Source organism: Camelus ferus, chromosome 8 (genome assembly GCF_009834535.1).
Source record: "Camelus ferus isolate YT-003-E chromosome 8, BCGSAC_Cfer_1.0, whole genome shotgun sequence".
Lineage (NCBI taxonomy): Eukaryota > Metazoa > Chordata > Mammalia > Artiodactyla > Camelidae > Camelus > Camelus ferus.
The window spans coordinates 29,236,556-29,255,986 of record NC_045703.1 but is presented as its reverse complement, the minus strand read 5'-3'; the positions used below and the strand labels follow the sequence as shown (position 1 = coordinate 29,255,986).

General features: G+C 36.1%; 1 protein-coding gene across 8 annotated transcripts in view; it reads right to left on the bottom strand.

The window, feature by feature from the left end:
* Nucleotides 1-19,431, bottom strand: part of AFG1L (AFG1 like ATPase) — a 201,920-nt gene that overhangs the window by 170,053 nt on the left and 12,436 nt on the right. For 2 of the 8 annotated variants that reach the window (XM_032484648.1, XM_032484650.1), the window contains exon 1: nucleotides 16,349-16,473. The exons of 3 other annotated variants lie outside the window; for them this stretch is intronic. Coding sequence is in view for 1 of the 5 variants with exons in the window: in XM_006187426.3 (XP_006187488.1) it covers nucleotides 16,349-16,484 (136 nt within the window). In the remaining 4 variants the exon portion in view is untranslated. Of the gene's footprint in view, nucleotides 1-16,348; nucleotides 16,698-19,431 lie in introns of those variants that run through there. 3 more of the 8 variants (XM_014561551.2, XM_006187426.3, XM_032484649.1) reach the window with 3 other exon arrangements.

Below are 19,431 nucleotides of genomic sequence, written 5' to 3'. Positions count from 1 at the left end.
AAATAAACCTAATTACCTCCTCCCTCAAAAAAAAAAAAAAAAAAAAAAAAAAAACCTAAATAAAGTCACTCTTCAAAAAATAAAAAGAAATAAAAGAAATTTAAAAATAAATAAATAAAGGTAAGCATAAGAAAAGAAATAAGAATTAGAGCAGAAATAAATAGAATTGAAAACAGGAAATCAACAGAGAAAATCAATGAAACCAAACACTCGCTCTTTGAAAAAAATCAATGAAATCAATAAGCCTCTAGCCAATCTAACTAGGAAAAAAAGAGGACACAAATAACTAATATCAGAAATGAAAGAGGAATAACACTAAAGTGATCTCATGGACATTAAAAGTATAATAAAAGAATATTATGAACGACTCAACCCACAAATTTGATAACCTAGAAAAAATGGACAAATTCCCTGAAAGACATAATTTGCTAAAATTCATGCAAGAAGAAACACGCAATCTGAATAGACCTATGTCTATTAAAGAAAGTGAATCAATAATTAATAATCTCCAAAACAGAAAGCATCAGGCAGAGATAGGTTTACTAGTGAATTCTACCAAACATTTGAAAAAGAAATTATACTAATTCTCTACGATCTCTTTCAGAGGATTAGAAGCAGAAGGAATACTTCCCAACTCATTTTATGAGGCCAGCATAACCCTAGTACCAAAATAAAGAGACATTACAAGAAAAGAAAACTATACCAATATCTCTCATGAACATGGATGCAAAAATCACCAACAAAATTTCAGCAAATCAAATCTAATAATTTATAAAAATAATTATACCCTATAAACAAGTGAGGTTTATCCCAGGAATGCAAAGCTGGTTCAACATTTAAAAATCAATTAATGTAATCCATGATATTAACAGACTAAAGAAAAAAAAATCACATGATCATATCAATAAATGTAGAAAAAACATTTGACAAAATCTAACACCCGTTCATCACAAAAACCCTCAGTAAACTAGGAATAGAGTAAACAGTCTCATCTTGATAAAGAGTATCTACAAAAAACTTACAGCTAACATCATACTTAATGGTAAGAAACTAGAAGTTTTCCACTAAGATCAAGAACACGGTGAGGATGTCCCCTCTCCTCACTCCTTGTCAACATAGTACTAGCTAACGCCATAAGACACGAAAAGGAAATAAAAGGTACACAGATTGGTAAGTAAGAAATAAAACTGTCTATGTTAGCAAATCAAATGATCATCTATATAGAAAATCCAAAATAATCCACAAAATAACTCCTGGGACTAATAAGCAATTATAGTAAGGTTGCAGGATACAAGGTAAATACACAAAAGTCAATCACTTTTATATCTGCCTGCAATGAACAACTGGAATGTGAAGTTAAAAACATAATACCACTTATATTAGCATCTCTCCAAAAATGAAACATTTAGGTATAAATCTAACAAAATATGTACAAGATCTATATGAAAGAAGTTACAAAACTCTGATGAACAAAATCAAAGGAAAACTTTAAAATGAAGAGATATTCCATGTTTATGGATAGGAAGACTCAATATTGTCAAAATATAAGTTCTTCCCAACTTGAGCTATAGATTCAACAGAATCCCAATCAAAATCTTAGCAAGTTATTTTGTGGATATCGACAAAATAATTCTGAAGTTTAATGAAGAAGCAAAAGACCCCAAAAAACCAACACAATACTGAAGGAGAACACAATTGGAGGACTGACACTACCCAACTGCAAGATCTACTATAAAGTTACAATTATCAAGACAGTGTGGTATTGCCAAAAGAATAGATAGATAGATCAACAGAACATAATAGAGAATCCAGAAACAGATCTACATAAATATAGTCAACTGAATTTGGACAAAGGAGTAAAGGCAATACAATGGAGCAAAGATAGTCTTTCCAACAAATGGTGCTGGAACAACTGGACATTCACATGCAAAAAAATCAATCTAGACACAGACCTTAAAACCTTCACAAAAATTAACTCAATGGATCATAGGCCTAATTATAAAACACAAAACTATAAAACTCCTAGAAGATAACATAGGAGAAACCTAGACAATCTTGGGTATAATGATGACTTTTTTTTTCTCACTTTTATTTATTTATTTATTTATTTATTTATTTATTTATTTATTTTTAATTTTGTTTTATTGAGTTATAGTCAGTTTACAATGTTGTGTCAATTTCCAGTGTAGAGCAAAATTTTTCAGTTATACATGGACATACATATATTCGTCGCATACCTTCTCACCGTGAGCTACCACAAGATCTTGTATATATTTCCCTGTGCTATACAGTATAATCTTGTTTATCTATTCTATATATACCTGTCAGTATCTACAAATTTCAATCTCCCAGTCTGTCCCTTCCCATCCCCCTCCCCACCTGGCAACCACAAAGTAATGACGACTTTTTAGATATAACACCAAAGGCACAATCTATGAAAGAAAAAATTGATAAACTAGACTTCATTAAAATTTAAAACTTTAGTTCGGCAAAAGACAATGCCATGGTCTAATCAGAAGATAAGCTACATATTGGGAGAAAATATTTGAAAAAGACCCATCTGATAAAGGACTGTTATCCAAAATATACAAAGAACTCTTTCAAAATACACAAAACTCACAACAAGAAAACAATCTGATTAAAAACTGGGCCAAAGACTTTAACAGATACCTCACCAACGGAGATACACAGATAGCGAAGAAGCATATGAAAAGATCTCCACATCATACGTCATCGGGAAAATGCAAATTAAAAGAACAGTGAAATACCACCACACACCTGTCAGAATGGCCAAAATCCAGAACACTTACAAATGTTGGCCAGTATGTGGAGCAATAGGACCTCTCACTCCTGGTGGGAATGCAAAATGGCACAGCCACTTTGGAAGACAATTTGGGAGTTTCTTACAAAACTAAACATACTCTTACCATACAATCCAACAATCATGCTCCTTGGTATCTACCCAAAGGAGCTAAAAACTTAATGGCCACACAAAAACCTGCACATACATATTTATAGCAGTTTTATTCACAATGGCCAAAACCTGGAAGCCACCAAGACATCCTGATTATGCTGTGTCAATGCAGGCTCACCAACTGTAACTACTGTACCACTCTGGTAAGGGATATTGGTAACTGGGCATGTATGATGGTAAAAGGTATGTGGGAAATCTCTATACCTTCCTCCCAATTTTGCTGTAACCCAAAAACTCCTCTAAAAAATAATAATAAAGTCTTTTTTTTAAAAAGAGAAAAAGAATCAGTCAGGCAAGACGCTCAAGGCTGAAAGATTGGCCAGCTTAGGCCTGGAGAGCAGCTGTATAAATTGAAACACAAAAGACTTCTCAAAAGCTGCACTAAATTAAATCTGTTACCACATCAGTGTATACAAATTATGTGATGCTGCTGCCATATTATTTTGATTTGTATTAATTTGTCTTATTGTACTCCAAATGGACAGTGGGAAAATGCCATTCTGAAGATTCACACACTAAACTACAAACATAAATGGAAGATTTTAGAAGCACAAAAAGTCTGCACTGTTCTAGTATTTCAATTTTGTACTTTATTTCACTACTTTCTCCTAAACTAAGTTTTAGGATGATCCCACTATACTCCACAGCCCATTTGCTTTAAGATTTAGTCAATATCATGATGTCTAGCATCTGAATAATCTTTTATAACCTTCTGGATAGTCCTTTAACAATTATATCTATTTTTTCCCCCAGGAAAAATGAGTTTCCCCAGACTTTGACTGTATCTGTCATTATGCCAATCTCCCCTCCTTTTTTTTTTTTTTAAGTCAACATAACCTCAAGATTTTATTGTCTTCATAGTAAAACAAAAGAAGCTTAGTATGGATCACTTAACAGAGGAAAACAATACTCTTAACACATGCTCTAATGGTTAATTTTACGTATCAACTTGACTGAGCCATGGAGTACCTATACACTTGGTCAAACATTATTCTGGATGTGTCTGTGAGGTTATTTCTGGATGAGATTAACATCTGAGGCAGTGAACTGAGTAAAGAAGACTATTCTCTCTTATGTGAGTGGGCCTCGCTCAATCAGTTGAAGGCCTCAATAGAACAAAAGGCTGACCTTCCTGTGGGTAAGAAGGAACGCCTCCTGCCTTTAAGCCAGAATATTGATTTTCTCCTGTCTTTGTATTCAAACTGAAAAATCAGTTCTTCCTGGGTCTTAAGTCTACCAGTATTTGGAATAGAACTACACTATTGGCTCTCCTGGTTCTCAGGCCTTTGGACTCAGACTGGAACAATACCACCAACTTTCCTAGGTCTCTGGGTCTCCAGCTTGCTGAGTACAGATCTTGGGACCTGCCAACCTCCAAAACTGCATGAGCCAATTCCTTATAATAAATCTCTTTCTAAGTGTATATATATTCTATTAGTTCCATTTCTCTGGAGATTCCTAATACATATCTCATCAAGCTTAACTGTGTTGATACTATTTCCATAGAGCTGGAGTGACAGTAACAAAGGGGATGTGTTGCCTTTGCATTCTTTGGTGCATTAAATTGGAATGGATTTCTGATTCTACACAAAAGTAGTTAAAAATATCTTGAAGACATACTTTAGAGAGTTAAACAAAATGATGGACCAGACTGTTTCAACAGAAAGTAAGCATTTTCCCTTTCAAAAATGTTATTTTAAAAGTTCGCTTCAACCTTAAGGTTTTTTGTTTTAATACTTGAAGTTAAATATTTTTTGAGAACCCATCTCCAATTTCACACTTAAAATCAGTAAAGATGTGGTTTAATGTGCAGAAATTTCACATACAACTTGTCAGTTAAATGGGGTTCAGCTCAAAAACATTCTGTAAAGATTTCTCAGCTCAAAAATATCCTATGATTAAAGGAAAGAACTGAAGACATGCAAGATAACACATGACCATAAAAATTTAAAGTTTCCAAGGTAAAGAAAGCCACCTTTTCCCATTATGTCTTCCTAAAAAGTTGTACATTCAAATATATTCAATACAATTTGTGATAACTCTGAAAACTTCAAGGCATTATGTATGTTTACTTCAGTAGAATTAAGGATGTTATATAAAATCAAGAGACCACAAGAGGTATTCATGCAACCCAGAAAAGCTATATGCTTTATGTTCATTTTAACAACTTAAGGTTTTTCTCTGCAAAACTTGGATTCATTTGAAAATTTATGCATGACAGAATTCTGAAAGGTAAAGAAAAAGAAAACACTAACAAATGCCTAGCATATGCCCAGTGTACAGACAGCACATTCTATATATTATCTAACTTCTCAAAAAAACCTAAGGTAGATATTGTTATTTCTTACAAATAAGGAAACTAAAATACTTTAAAATGTTAGAAAACTTACGTGAATGGACAAGACAGGATCTGAAGCTAAGTGACCCCAAACCACCAGGATGTCACCCTCATTAAAACCACCATAACACTATAGACAAGTGAAAGCTGTGCTCCCATTTATCGCAGCCAGGCAACAGAAAATCAAAACACAAATCTCTCTCTAATTTGAAGTACTGAAGCCTCCTGGAGCAACCAACAACCTGCTCCTCCTGGGTCTCCAACCTCCTCAGGCCCAGCTAGAGCTCTGCCCTGCCTGCACTCTGGGGTCAACCTGCCTCTGCTAATAAATAGCACTCTTCCAAAACCTACCAGCAGCAGCAGTTTCTTACAAAAGGCCCAAAGCTGAAGTGTCAGAGGAAAGAAATTCCTTTCCATATAAATCTAAAAGCCTTTACATTTCACAGAGCTGGCTTTTAAGAATTTTAACTAATTAGATTTATGCACACCTTTTTAAGCTTTGAGAACAATATGTTAATATATTTGACACCAAATGAAGATATAATGACCTAGCCCTCAAATTCAAAGATGACACAAAGTTAGGAGACAAATCAGTGCTGGGTCACATTCAGGATTCAAGATGACGTTGACGTGCTACAAAAATGGGAATGAAAGTATCAACAGGTGCAATTAGGTTCAAAAACTTATACTGAAAAGAATCAATTGAAAACCTATTAAACAGAAGAATTCAATAAGCAACAACTAATTCAATGAATACTCTGTACTAAAAACTTCAAACACAACCAGTTAGACAGACACTGTAACTGCACTCAAAATTCCAACAGGGCACTAGGAGATACAAACAAATGGATAAATAACTTTAATAAAGTGTGATACATAGTAAAGGGAAGAGGAGGATGTTATGAGATCACAGAGCCAAAGCTAGGAACCTAGGTTAGGGAGGTAATGAAAGGTACTCCTAGGAAATGATGTTTCCATTGCGAGCAAAAGGACAAACAGGAGTTAACCAGGGGAAGATGGAAGAAAGGGAAAGAAGTGCATTAGGCTGGGAGAAGGCTCTGAAATATGAGAGAATAGTGCACTAAAGAAAATGAAACAAGTTCAATATAGCTGACATACAAAGTGGAAGGCAGAGGGGGCAAGAGTTGGGCTACTAGAGAAATATAAAGGAACCAGATGACACAGGGCCTTACAATGATAATCAGTTTGAATTTAATCCTGAAGGTACCAGGGAGTCACTTTTGAGTTTTAAAGAACTCAGTGGCTTGATTAAGCCCCCTCTTAAGCAAAGAAGGATACTGGAAAACAATTTAACAGCTTTATCTTTCTGACATATTAGCAATGACCTGCTGGAAACACAGTTTTTTTAATTCCCACTTACAATTATGATAAAAAATCTAGAATAAAGAATCACACTAACAATCAATTTGTAAGATCTATATACAAAACTGAGGGGGAGAGTATAGCTCAGTGGTAGAATTCATGCCTAGCATGCAGGAGGTCCTGAGTTCAATCCCCAGTACCTCCACTAAAATAAATAAATAAATAAAACTAATTACCCTCCCCCCTCAAAGAAGGAAAATAAAGTTTTTTTAAAAAGTCTATATATTGCAACTATGTACGGGAAAATATTTTTTTAATTTTAAAAAACTAAAATCTTTCTCAAAGGCATAAAAAAATTTGGAAAACTAGACATAATATTATTGGAAAGAAAGGCACAACATTGTAACATTGTCAATTCATCACAAATTAATTCACAGATTAAATATAGTTTCACCAAAATCATAATCCAAAATCCTTAGAAAATCATGAAAAAGGAAAGTAATGAAGGAGATATTGTCTACCACATGGGAAAATAAATATAAAACACTAGATCAAAAGATCAATGAATAGAATATATATTCCAAAAACGAAGTCTTTATGGAATAACTTAATATATAATAAAAGAGAGAAGCATATCAAATCTTATCACGGTTCTTCTCTTTTATCACCCAATTTATAATTATGTATTCGTTATTTATTTTATGCCTCTCCCTCTCAACCTGACTGCAAGCTACAAGAGGGAAGGTATCATACCTGTTTAATTCACTGTATACCTAGTACTTACAATGCCTGGCATATGATAGGCACACAGTAAATATTTATTGAACAAATGAATTAAGCAATGAGAGCCAAGAGATCATTCAACAAGTGACATCTGCACAACTGGAAGACAATAGAAAAAATTAGTTTAGATTATCTCCTCATACTACATACCAAAATACTTTCCAGATGGTTCTAAAATGTAAATATATTTAAAATTTGAAAAAAATTAAGTATGTATTAATATTTACCTAATCCAGAGGTCTGCAAACTATGGCCTGCAGGCCAAATTGGCCATGCCCATTCGTCTATTGTCTCTGGCTGTTTTCACACTACAATACCAGAGTTGAGTACAAGTGTCTCTCTGTATCTGCGTGGTATTGGTTCCAAGAGTCGTGCATATACCAAAATGCACAAATGCTCAAGTCCCTTATATAAAATGGCACAGTACAATGAATACAACTGACCTTCTCTATCCATGGATGCCAAACTCACATATATGGAGGGCAGGCAAAGAAAAAATATTATCTGACCCTTTACAGAAAAAGCCAATCAATACCTGTCTATTTTCTTAACAGGTGTGGACTTTCTAAATCCAGTCTTGTCTGGACATCACAATCACCTGTGAAACTCAGACTTAATGAATCCCAATTAAATCCTTGCAGGAATGGCTCAAAAACATAAATGTAAGAGCTAAACTATAAAATACTTAAAAGAAAACAAGTTTGTAAATCTTCATAACAGATATGACATCCAAAAAAAAAAGCAACCAAAGAAAAAATATATTGGACTTCATCAAAATTAAAACTTCTGAGTATCAAAGAATATTATCAAGAAAGTGAAAGTACAATCCACAGAATGGGAGAAAATATTTGCAATCTATATATCTGACATAATTCATTAAGAAACAGAATCCAGCAATTCCACCTCTGGGTATTTATATGAAGGAAACAAAATTCCTATCTCAAAAAAAATCTGCACCCCCACGTTCACTGCAGCATTATTTAAATAGACAAGACATGAAAACAACCTAAGTGTCCATCAACAGATAAAAGGATAAATCAACAGTAACATAAATCAGGATGTTGATTGCCACCGTGAGTAAAAAACTAGTAACTTGGAGGGTGCACAATGGAAGCCTCTGGGTACTACAAATGTTTCATTTCTCAATTTGGGTTGTATTTACACAAATTCATTCTCTTTATGAAAATTCAGTAGGCTTTACACTCATCATTTGTGTACTTTTCTAAATGAAATCTTACATTTCAATAAGTATACTTAAAAATGAAGTTAACAGTAATGATCTTTTCTGTATTTTCTATTATGCACATGTAGTATTTTTATAACTAAAAATAATTTATTTTTAACAGAAAAAATAACTAATCAAATACAAACTGGAGAAGCCTGTCTAATAGCCCTACAAGTCAAGGTGACATATGGATATGAGCTGGCCACAGGACACAGAAAAGGTAACCTACAATACTGCTCTGGCCAGACATGTCTGAAGGAATATATTGAGATATGGGGGCCACATTTTCAGAGTAACATTCAGAAAGCAGATTGCAATCTCAAGAAGGGAAGTAGTTCAAGGATCTAGAAACCATGTCATAAGATTTGATTGATAAGACAAGAGACAGCTGACATTAATAAGAGAGTGACAACATCCCAGCACTCTGTGTCTTGCATATATTCAGCACGAAGAAATATTTTGGGAACGAATGAACAAATGGATGAATGGAGAAATATATGCCTTTAGTGTTTTAAAGGCTGTCATATGTAGGTGGGACAAGAAGACGACCAATAATACGATAAAAGAATGAAGGACTAAACAAATGAACAAGATATTATCAGTCTCAATATGTTTAAAGAACTGCAATAAGTGCAATAAGGACTAGAGTTATATATGTTGTGCCTGGGGAAAGAGTCGAGATGAATGGGGAGAAGTTACAGAAAAGCTTTTACTTCAGCCTGCTTAAAGAATTTTTCAGCAATTAGGGCTATCCAAAAATGAATAGGACGCCTCAAAAAGAAATGATAAGGCAGAAACTACATTCCCATCTGACATTTGACTACATAACTCAGAGATCTTCTTCAGCTCTATTATTCTATGATTCTATGAAATGTTATCTTCATAACTTATTGCACAGCAAATAATTCAAACCTGAGTTCCTTTGAAAACAGTATTCATAAGCAGTATCTTATAAATGAAGATATTTTACCTTAGTGACTTACTGCATACTATAAATCAAATTTCAACAGCTTTCTTTGAAACATCATGACGAAAGCAGTAGCTCATATTTTCTAAGATGTTCTAGATGTTCAGAATATCCAGAGAAAAGGTAGTTAAGTCCGGGATAACAAAAACCATCCCTGGTTATCTACAGAGGCACTCTGCACAATCTTAGAAAAATCAAAACCACATTTTCTAGAATTCAAAGAACTGAAATCAGACTGAATCTGTTGCCTTTTTGGGGGGGGGGGGAGTAATTAGGTTTATTTATTTATTTATTTATTTATTAATGGAGGTCCTGGGGATTGAACCCAGGACCTCATGCATGCTAAGCATGCACTCTGCCCCTGAGCTACACTCTCCTCCCTTACCATTGTTAATATAATGAATCTTCCCCTAAAATTAAAATGGTTTTAGTAATTATACATATAGTTGAGTTCATTCCATTTCTATTCAATGACTGGAGTCCACCACCTCTAGCATTTCAGTATTACTATTTCAATTACTCCTAGCATAGTCCCACATTTATATAACATGTCTTACATTTTCCAGAGGACTTTCTCATATTATAATGTATTTAAGCCTCATAAATGACATGAAAGGAAGGAAGAGTTAGGATGATTAATCACATTCTACAGATAAAATGGAAATACCAAATTAAATGATCCAGTACTATAAAATGAAACCAAAATCACAACCTAGTCTTTCCAGGTCACATTTTATTATTCATCTGGTATTTCATATGTTCATTAGTCCTAAGACAGAACTGATCAAAATTCTTCTAAGTAACAGTTATGGAATAAAAAGAGCTTCACTTATTTACAAAAAGAAAGAAGACTGTTGCCAAAAAGAACACACGCTTAGTTAAATGAAATCAAAACTATATAAGGAATTTAGATTTCCAGTTTAAAATGTTTATCCAACTGCCATGAGAAAAATCCACAATCAGGAAAAGCACGTTTAATATTTCTAAATGGCTGGATTAAAATTTCAGCTGTAAACTTCATTACTGTAATTAGATTTTTAATGCATATTTATTAAACATCCAAATACTGTGTTCACAATTATTCATGAGTTTTTGTACATTTGTGTTGATTTTAACAAACTGTAAACAGTGGCCACTGACCAGAAATGTTCTCCTACAATGACAGAAGCCCATGCTAAGGTCACAGGCAACCCACTGACACTCTATTATGTTCTAATCATATCCAAAAGATAAACATTCAGCTGCTTTTTGAAAAACTGCAATGGTCATCAATGACCCAAAAAGTCAGATTTACTAGGGACATTAAAGACCTATGTTTGATTCAGTGATGAATAAACAAAGTGCAGAACAGAAGAAAATCAAACCTTAATTAAACTCTTTAGAAAAACAACATAAGCCATCATCGAGGAAGGCATCACAAGATGATTTACTTTATTCATAAAAGGCTGATTTTGCGGCTTTAAAAGGGTGCTTTTCATTTAAGTAGAAAAATTATGAAAATTAAAACTAAGTGCTTGCTGGTTACCATTCTTTTCCTTTAGAGACTAGTTAATCTCAAATGTACCAACATGTATAAGTTTACAAAAAGAAAAAAAAACAGTACTTTAAATCTCATAACAAATCAGTAAAACACTGCCTAAAAATCTGAATAAAGCTATTCTGAAGTAATTATAAGCACGGCCTAGCATACTGAGTTAACTCCTTAATATTCAGTCCATTCAGTCCATTCAGTCCATTAAACACGATTTAATAATGAGATCTATTGGATCTATCTTCTATCAAATGATAAAGAAAAATAACATCTATTTGTTATGCTCATTTATTTTAAATTTTATATTCACACACATATACAAATGAGAATTTAATGGAATCTATCAGAATTACATTTAAGATATAAATTGCATTATGAAGCTTTGAAGGAACTAGTCTAAAAAGTACTCGTTCAGGCCTTAAGAACTTGAAAACTGGCACATCTGGTTAAGAATATGGATAGATAATGTGTTGTAAAGGTATCTTCTAGGATGAGCTGAATGGAGAGAAGAAATAAAAAGGGACAAACAGGACAGTGAAACATTATAAAAAAGATTCTGGAGATTAAAGTATTCAGGTACCTCCAGGAGGGTATGTATAGAAATGGGACCTCAATGAGAACCTTAGGCAAGGAAGAAAAGCATAGCAGGAAGAGCAGACATATTCAAAAGGCTCTTAAGAGAGAAATTAGAACAAATCTCAGTCACAGTTCAGAGAAAAATGTGAGTGGCCTGGGAAAACAGTATTAGGTATATTCAAGCTGAGGCTAATGACCTTCTGTCATAATTTATAGAGCATATTATTGTACTAGGCCCAAAGCTGAACTACCAGTTTCTAAACTCTTCACATCTATTATTTCTGTGATACTTTCTGTGAAAAGACAAATCCAAAATAGTTATACCCATTTGAATATTCTTCATTTACTTAAACAAAGAGAACAAAGCTCTTGAGGAATAAAGCAGTGCTAATCCACAAGTGATCAATAATCCAGTTCTGGTCCTCTAAAGTTCCTTTCTGTGGTTCTACTCTTGAGACCCACCCTATTTCATCTGCCCCACCCTACACCCCAGAACTACATCTGGGCACTAGCTATGCCTATGCAATAAGCTGTGCTGTGCTTAAAAAAAAAAATTAATTGGAAGACAGAAACCATCATCATGAAGTTAATCACTCTCAGAAGCAGGCAGGAACATTCTTTTCTAATATAATAATAAATGTTAGTGGAAACCCAAGAAACATGAAGTTTCACACAGGGTATTCATCAAATTGGGTAATAAAAGTCCAAAGCCCATTTTCTTAACCACTACTCTATACAACCAATAAATAATACCAATTCATTTGGCTGAAGTGGGTAGTTATAGTCACATTAACACCTAATCAAGATCTCCAATGTACATGAGCTAAAGGTAAATATAAATCATCAGTTAACAGAGAGATCTAAAAATGTAACACTGAGATACAGAAGGACATTATAATAATAAGAAATCACAAGATGTGACTCTCATATTACCTTGCCTCTATGAAATAAACTTAATTTCTAAGGCTAGCTTAAATAAAACAGAAACTCATATGTGCTCATTTTAAATTTTAGAAAACTTAGAAACCTTCTTTTAGCTTGTCTCCTAGTTCTCCTATGACCTCTCTAACTGTTCTCTGACAAGGTCATGTCCTGCTCATAAAATACCAGTCTTCCTCAAGGACTTATTCCCAGCCTTTTCTCCTTTTCACTCTACAAGTATTCCGAGGCTAGTTCTTCCATTCTCATGGCTCTCAACACCTCATGTTTCCTCTCTTAGACTCAGATCCCTATTTCCTACAACTAATTAGACTTATTTACCTAGAATTGTCATTAACACCTCAAATTTAACACATTCAAAATGGACTCACCCCATAAAATGCCTCTAACTTCACTTTTTGTTTTTGATTCCTTTAATAGAGGGAATGTGATCCCATTAAATTACCCAAAGTAGGAAACCTAAATTGACCTTAACCCCTCTCTTTCCTTGTCTCCCCCAGAGCCCTGTCAGTTTTACCAAAGCAGAGTCTCTGAATTCCCTCTCTTGCTGCCCTGCTCTCCATCTTTAACACAGCAGTAATTCAGGCCCAATCCTTCCCCAAACTGCAACTTCCTCCTAAGTAATCACCAAGCTTCCAATATACCCCCATGCAGGCATTCCAGATCTGATTTTCAGGCGGCCACAAGGATGATCATGCTAAAATGGATCTGATCATTTCTCTTCTTAAGAAACCTCCAACAGCATCCCTCCAAGCCATCTTCACATACTATACAGGACTATTCTAACCAGAAACCAGCCCACCTTCCAAGCTTCATCACTAGCTGCTCTCCCTGGAGGACCATACACCAGTAAGGTCCAGGTGCAGCTCACTTCTACACTTATGCTAAAAAGCCCTCCTCTCTCCAAGCAGAGCTGCCTTCTCCTCTGTAGTCCCACAACACTTCAGACAGGCCTAGATGATGTTATTAATGTTCATTGTCACGGTAAGGACTTAGTAGAACATAGTGGTTAACTATGTGCTTCTGGAGCAAAAATGCCTGGGTTCAAATTCCATTTGAGTGGCCATGCCTCTCATATTTGTTCATCTACAAAACAGGTAACAGTAACTTTATAGAGTTTTTATGAAGATGAAATTATGAGAGAAACTGCTAGCGGACTGCCTGAACATAGAAAGGGCTCCAAAAACGTTACGTATTGCTACTTCATCTCCCTTCCAAGACTGCCAGCTTTTCAAGGGCTGGAACCAATCTCATTCACTTCCCCCAACACACCCTTAATACAAGGCTTTAACTAAATCAGCAATTTTGAGGCATTTTCAACCCACATCACAGCCACTCTAATTTCTAATAAAATGCTTCCTCGTAACTACCTGGAGGTTGAATAACTGTTACATTAAATGAAGATACACTTAGACCTAAAGGAAAACAAGCAATGAAATCAAAATTGAGCATATATACTTAAATTACGTAAGATACCAAATTTCACTATCAACTGTTTAATAACCTAACAAAAATACAGACATCCCAAAATGGAATTTCTAAGTTGTATTTCCCAAGGAATTTAAAGTTAGGCAATCGGGTAGGTGATTTGAATGAACAGCATTTTAGGACCCCTGAAGTTTTCAGTTTCAGTTTTCAAAATGTTTTGGAGCCAGGGCTGGCATTAAAGCTTAGATGAAACATAAAAACAAAGAACATGCTCTTCCTTACCCCTCATTCCTTTATCTATTTCCTTCTTTCATTTTACATTAAATCAATGTTTTCCTCACATTATAGTGTAGTAAACAGAAGACATGAAAAGGTGAAAAAATGGAGATAAAATATAAATGTAAAAACCCCAAAAAATCAAGAAATAGATAGAAAAGAAATTTTTAAATCAGACTCTAAATACTGAGTAACACTTCAACTTAAATTTTCCATTTATTTCAAGGAGGGGAGGGAGCAACTTTAGTTACAATCACATCGACCTCTGACCTAATTGCACAGTATCAAATGTCCACTTCCAAAACTGGCTAAATTTTGAGTATAGGAGGCAGTATGAGTACAGGTGAACAATATAAACCTTAGGATCAGATGTAAGTCCTAGGGTAGCCTTTACTTAAACCCACAAGTTCTGCCACTTAACTAGCCATACAACTTCTGCAACCTTGGAGTCATCATCCCTGAAATGAGGATAATGAGAATTAAACAAGATAATGTATGTAGAAAGCACTTAGCATACTGCATGACACAGAATAAACATTCAGTAAATCTCATGTTATCATGATGATGTTCCTTAAGCCTTAATTTTCATAAATTACGGTACATGCCTAGAATGTAATTCTGTTTTAACAATTTAAATCATGAAGCAGGTCTACACGAATTAATACGGAATGATCTCCAAGATACACTAAATGAAAAAAAAGGACCAGAACAGTGTGTATACGTTACCACCTCTATTTTCTTAATACAGACATTATAAACATGTATGTTTGTACATACACAGAATGTCTCTAAGAATACATAAGAAACAAGTATTAGAAGTTGCCTCTGGGAAGGAAAAGAGGTTCTGAGATAGGCATGGAAGAAAGTCAGTATTTTACCATATTCCTTATTGTACCTTTTGAATTTTGTGTCATTTGCTTGTATTGCCTAATCTAAACATTAAAAAATAGCTTATATTATGTTCCAAATTTCATGCTGCCAAAATGTTCCATTACTACAGTAGGCGGATTATGTTTAACTTTGGGGAAAAAAAAACCTAAGGTGATATAATCATAGTTCTAGTATTAATTTCAACTCTTTTGATGATAATAAAGACTGATAGGGTTTTAGCTAATTAGCCAATGAAAATCAATTTATTAAAATGTATAAGGGGGGGGTGCCTGGATTTTCTTTTCAAAAAAAGAAAGAAAGCATTAAATAGGTGAATGAGGGAGACAATAAGAATAACATCATTCATTCGTTCAAAAAACCTATCTGCCCGAAAGGCGCCACTCTTATGAAATGCTGAGGAAACAATGACACCTGGTCCTTGCCTTAGAGCAGCCCGCAGTTTAATGGGAGCATATGAATACGGAGTAAAATTAGCACTTCTGTGGGCCTGGTTACTCAAAATATAGGTTAGTTTTCATGAACACATAACAATTTGAATGAATGAATGCATGAAGCAAGACCGGTGACAAAATACACCTCACTGAAGCCTCTAGTGACCTGAAAAGAACACAAAGAATCGCTCCCTTAATCTGAGAATGCTTGTACACATGCACTCCCAGAATCCGAGAGTCCCGCAGGGCCTGCAGGCTTCAGAGGCTGGGCTTTTAGACACAGTGCCGGGTCACCTGCATGGAGAACTTGGGAAAGCGCAGGTTGGAAGAGTCCCCAGACCCCAACCCCGTACTTGCATCCCTTCGAGGCAGGTACTCCGACCTAGGCTTACAAGATCTCAATTCTAACAGCCTAGAGGGAACAGACGCTAAGTCGACCTCAGAACCTCAAAATTTAAGTCACTCTGAGCCACCTCCCTCAATGCTCAGGGATCCTTCATGAGCAGGCAGTAAGAGAGGGTGAAACTCCTCTGGAGAAAAACGTCTCGAAAACGATAACCGTGAACCAGTAGGCAGTTAGGGGAGCTCGAGGAGGGAGGGTGACTGACCGGAGTCTCCCCCGGTCGTAGGCAGTCGGCTCGGCCTACTCAAGGCACAGTCACTGACCTTTACAAAGAGGGTTTCCGGGGAAGGGGGCCGAAGGGACGAGAGCAGCAGCCCAAGCCCGGCACCCACCACATCTCCCTCTCAGCCGGCTGTGCGCTAAGCGCAGGGTAACCAAGGGCGACCAGGAAGCCGCCATCTTGAGCCCCGTACAGGTGGAGGAAGAGAAAAACTTTACTGAGACCCAGAAGACAGACGGTAACACAAATTCCCCCGGTGCTCACGGAGGACTCTGCCCAAGAGTACGAAAGGAGCAGCGGAAGAAGGCGACTTCTAGTAGCGAGAGGGCGGGCTGGACTCCGACGCCCTTTGGTCCTTCCGGACGCTACCAGCCGGGACTACTACTCCCAGCATGCAGTGCGGAGGGACTGGGTCGAAGGCTCTGGGCAAGGAGTGGGGGAGGGGTGGTCCTCGCGGCTGCTGCAGAGGATCACAAAACAGTTTCAAGGAATTGGAAGGTGATTACAACTTGTAGTCAAGTAACCACTCCTCAGCCGCTTTGGTTAGCGAACCTGACCGAGATTCCGAAATCTAAATAAAATGTAGGTGATCCAATAGGCCCTCATATTTTAATGAAATGTTGATGTTGTGAAGGAAAAACCGGGCTGGTCTGACAAGGTAACTCATAAGTCTAGGAATGTGAAGGAGAGGCTGGGTTGGTCTAACAAGACAACTCACAAATCTAAGTATGGAATACTGATCTGAGTTCTGCTAGACTAACTTGTAAATCTAAGTTAATTAGTGTTGGTTTGCTGTTTATGTTTTTCGCTAGCCAGCTGGATTTTCAAAGATACATATCTGGCTTTGGAATGTTGGTTTGCTGCCTCCCCGCCTCCACTTTTGTGATGATGATGCTGCTAAAGCTGTTCCATGCCTATTGGCCGAATACCCCAAGCTTGTACTTTACCCTATAAAACCTCATGTGCACATCTTGAAGGTGGTCAGAGCTTCGGAGCAGAAGCCCCTCTGAGCCCGACGGCGTAATACATCTGAGTACTCCAACCCTCCGAGTGGTGCTTGTTTTTTGACTGGCCTGTCGTTTCCGTAACAATGTCACCTCCCTAAATGGTGGCCCCAATTTGCCTCCAGCATCCAACTTATCTTTGGCAGAGCACAGGTGCTCCTACCACTTTTGCTTTCCGTATTTGAATAGCATAAATTATTTTCCACGTGGCATACACTCAAATGTTTTGAAAGAATTTATGTGACATGGGAAAGCCAACAGCCCAAAATGGACCATGGGTGGAGTGAATGGCCAAGGGACAATGTATCCAAAGAGGAATTTGTAAGTGATCTGCCCTAATTTGATTAAACAAAAAATGTTGAGTCACTATGATAAGGGTATTGGGAATACAAACTGCTGTCCAAAAGAGGTAGGCAATCAAATTGGAGGGATGAAGAAAGCGATAACAGATTCTACTAGGTGTTGTGGAATCAATGAAAGAAGAGCATGTTGTGTGGGAAGTCCTGAAGGCCTTCTAGAAGCTTTACTGTTAACAGGAAATGAAGACATTCCAAGAACAGGGAATAGAGTGAGCTCAGGCAGGCAGACAAGAAGGTCTGGAATACAAGAAGGAGAATGCCAAGTTTCAGTTGTGTGAAAACTAAATTTTAAAAACTACACTAGAAAGAGTTCCAGGAAGTTAGGTCCTTGGGCCACAATAGAAGAAGAAACAGAAAAAAGAGAGCATAGCATGGTATAATAATTTGGAGGCTTCCCTACTAATTCTATCAAATCATTTATAGAAAAATTATTTTGATTGTATCTTCCAAAAAATGTCAACTCACACTTATTTTTTTTCTATCTTTAATTCCACTGTCTGACATGACAAACTATTCCTCCATGTTATAGTGAATTTTGTTTGTTTCATGTAATGTTTCTAATTTTTGCTACGACACTGTGTAAGACCTTTTGGAAAAAAATCAGACTATTTCTTCCTTGACTTACATAATTATCACACTCAAGACTTTCAGAGAGTGTCTAGGTATCAGTTTGTTTCCTCTGGGAAAACAACTGCTTGCTTTGGTCAATGAAATTACCTTTTATTAGAGATTTCAACAGCTTAATAATTATGGGAGTGAAATAAGCACTCATGGACAGTTTAATGCCAAATTGTCTGGAAGCTCTATAGGAAATTTTCATATGACTGTGCCAGTCTACAGAAATGTGGCAATAAATTTTGCTCTGTACAAGTATTAGGTAACTTGGAAATAACTTAGATTACATTTGTTGTATTCAAGAGAATTATTCATGACCAGAAGACTAATTAAGTAGCCATTGTAAACTATTTTATTAAAACATCAATCCCGTGCCCCTGCTGTTCCTGCAATTGCTAAAACAGAAAAGCAGAAATAACTCTAAAAGGAATTTTGAACATTATCAGAAAAATTAATAGAAGTAAATCAGAAAATAAAAAAGCATTATCTTTTCCTTACTAAAAAATCTTCCTGGAGAAGTGCCAAGTAGTTCTGACATCTAATCTCAAAGATAAAACTAGACCAAAAGTATCCATAGAAGGATAAATAAAATAATGAAGAAAATGGGAAAGAAACTGGTCAATAGAAAACATATAGTGAGTTCCTGGAACTCAGAAGTCCTTTTCCCACAACAAAGCTTTTGCATTTCCTGTGCCTTCTGCCTGGAATGCTCGCCTCCAAGATACCTATCTGTTCACTTCCTTGTGTCCTTACTTCCTTATGACTCCTGTCAGTTAAGGCCTTGCTTGAGTACCTAACTCCCTAACTTCCTCCTTCCCAGTTTTATGTTCTCCAACCAAGTACAAAAATCACCATACTGACTTTACTAATTTATTTGTTTATCATCTGCTCTTCCTGCTCTTCCTAGAGTTTAAGCTCCATCTGGACAGGGATTAATGTTTGTTTTGTTCACTAGTGTATCCCAGGGCCTAGAATAGTGCCTGAGTTGGTAGACACTCAATAAATGTGTGTTAGATGACTGAATAAGTAATCTTATTACTATTGCCAAAAAACTGGCCTTTGTACCCCGATAGCCAAATTGAGAGTTGGAGGCAGGGTTTGGGTAGGATAGAAAAGAACAGCTTTATTGCTTTGCCAGGCAAAGGGAG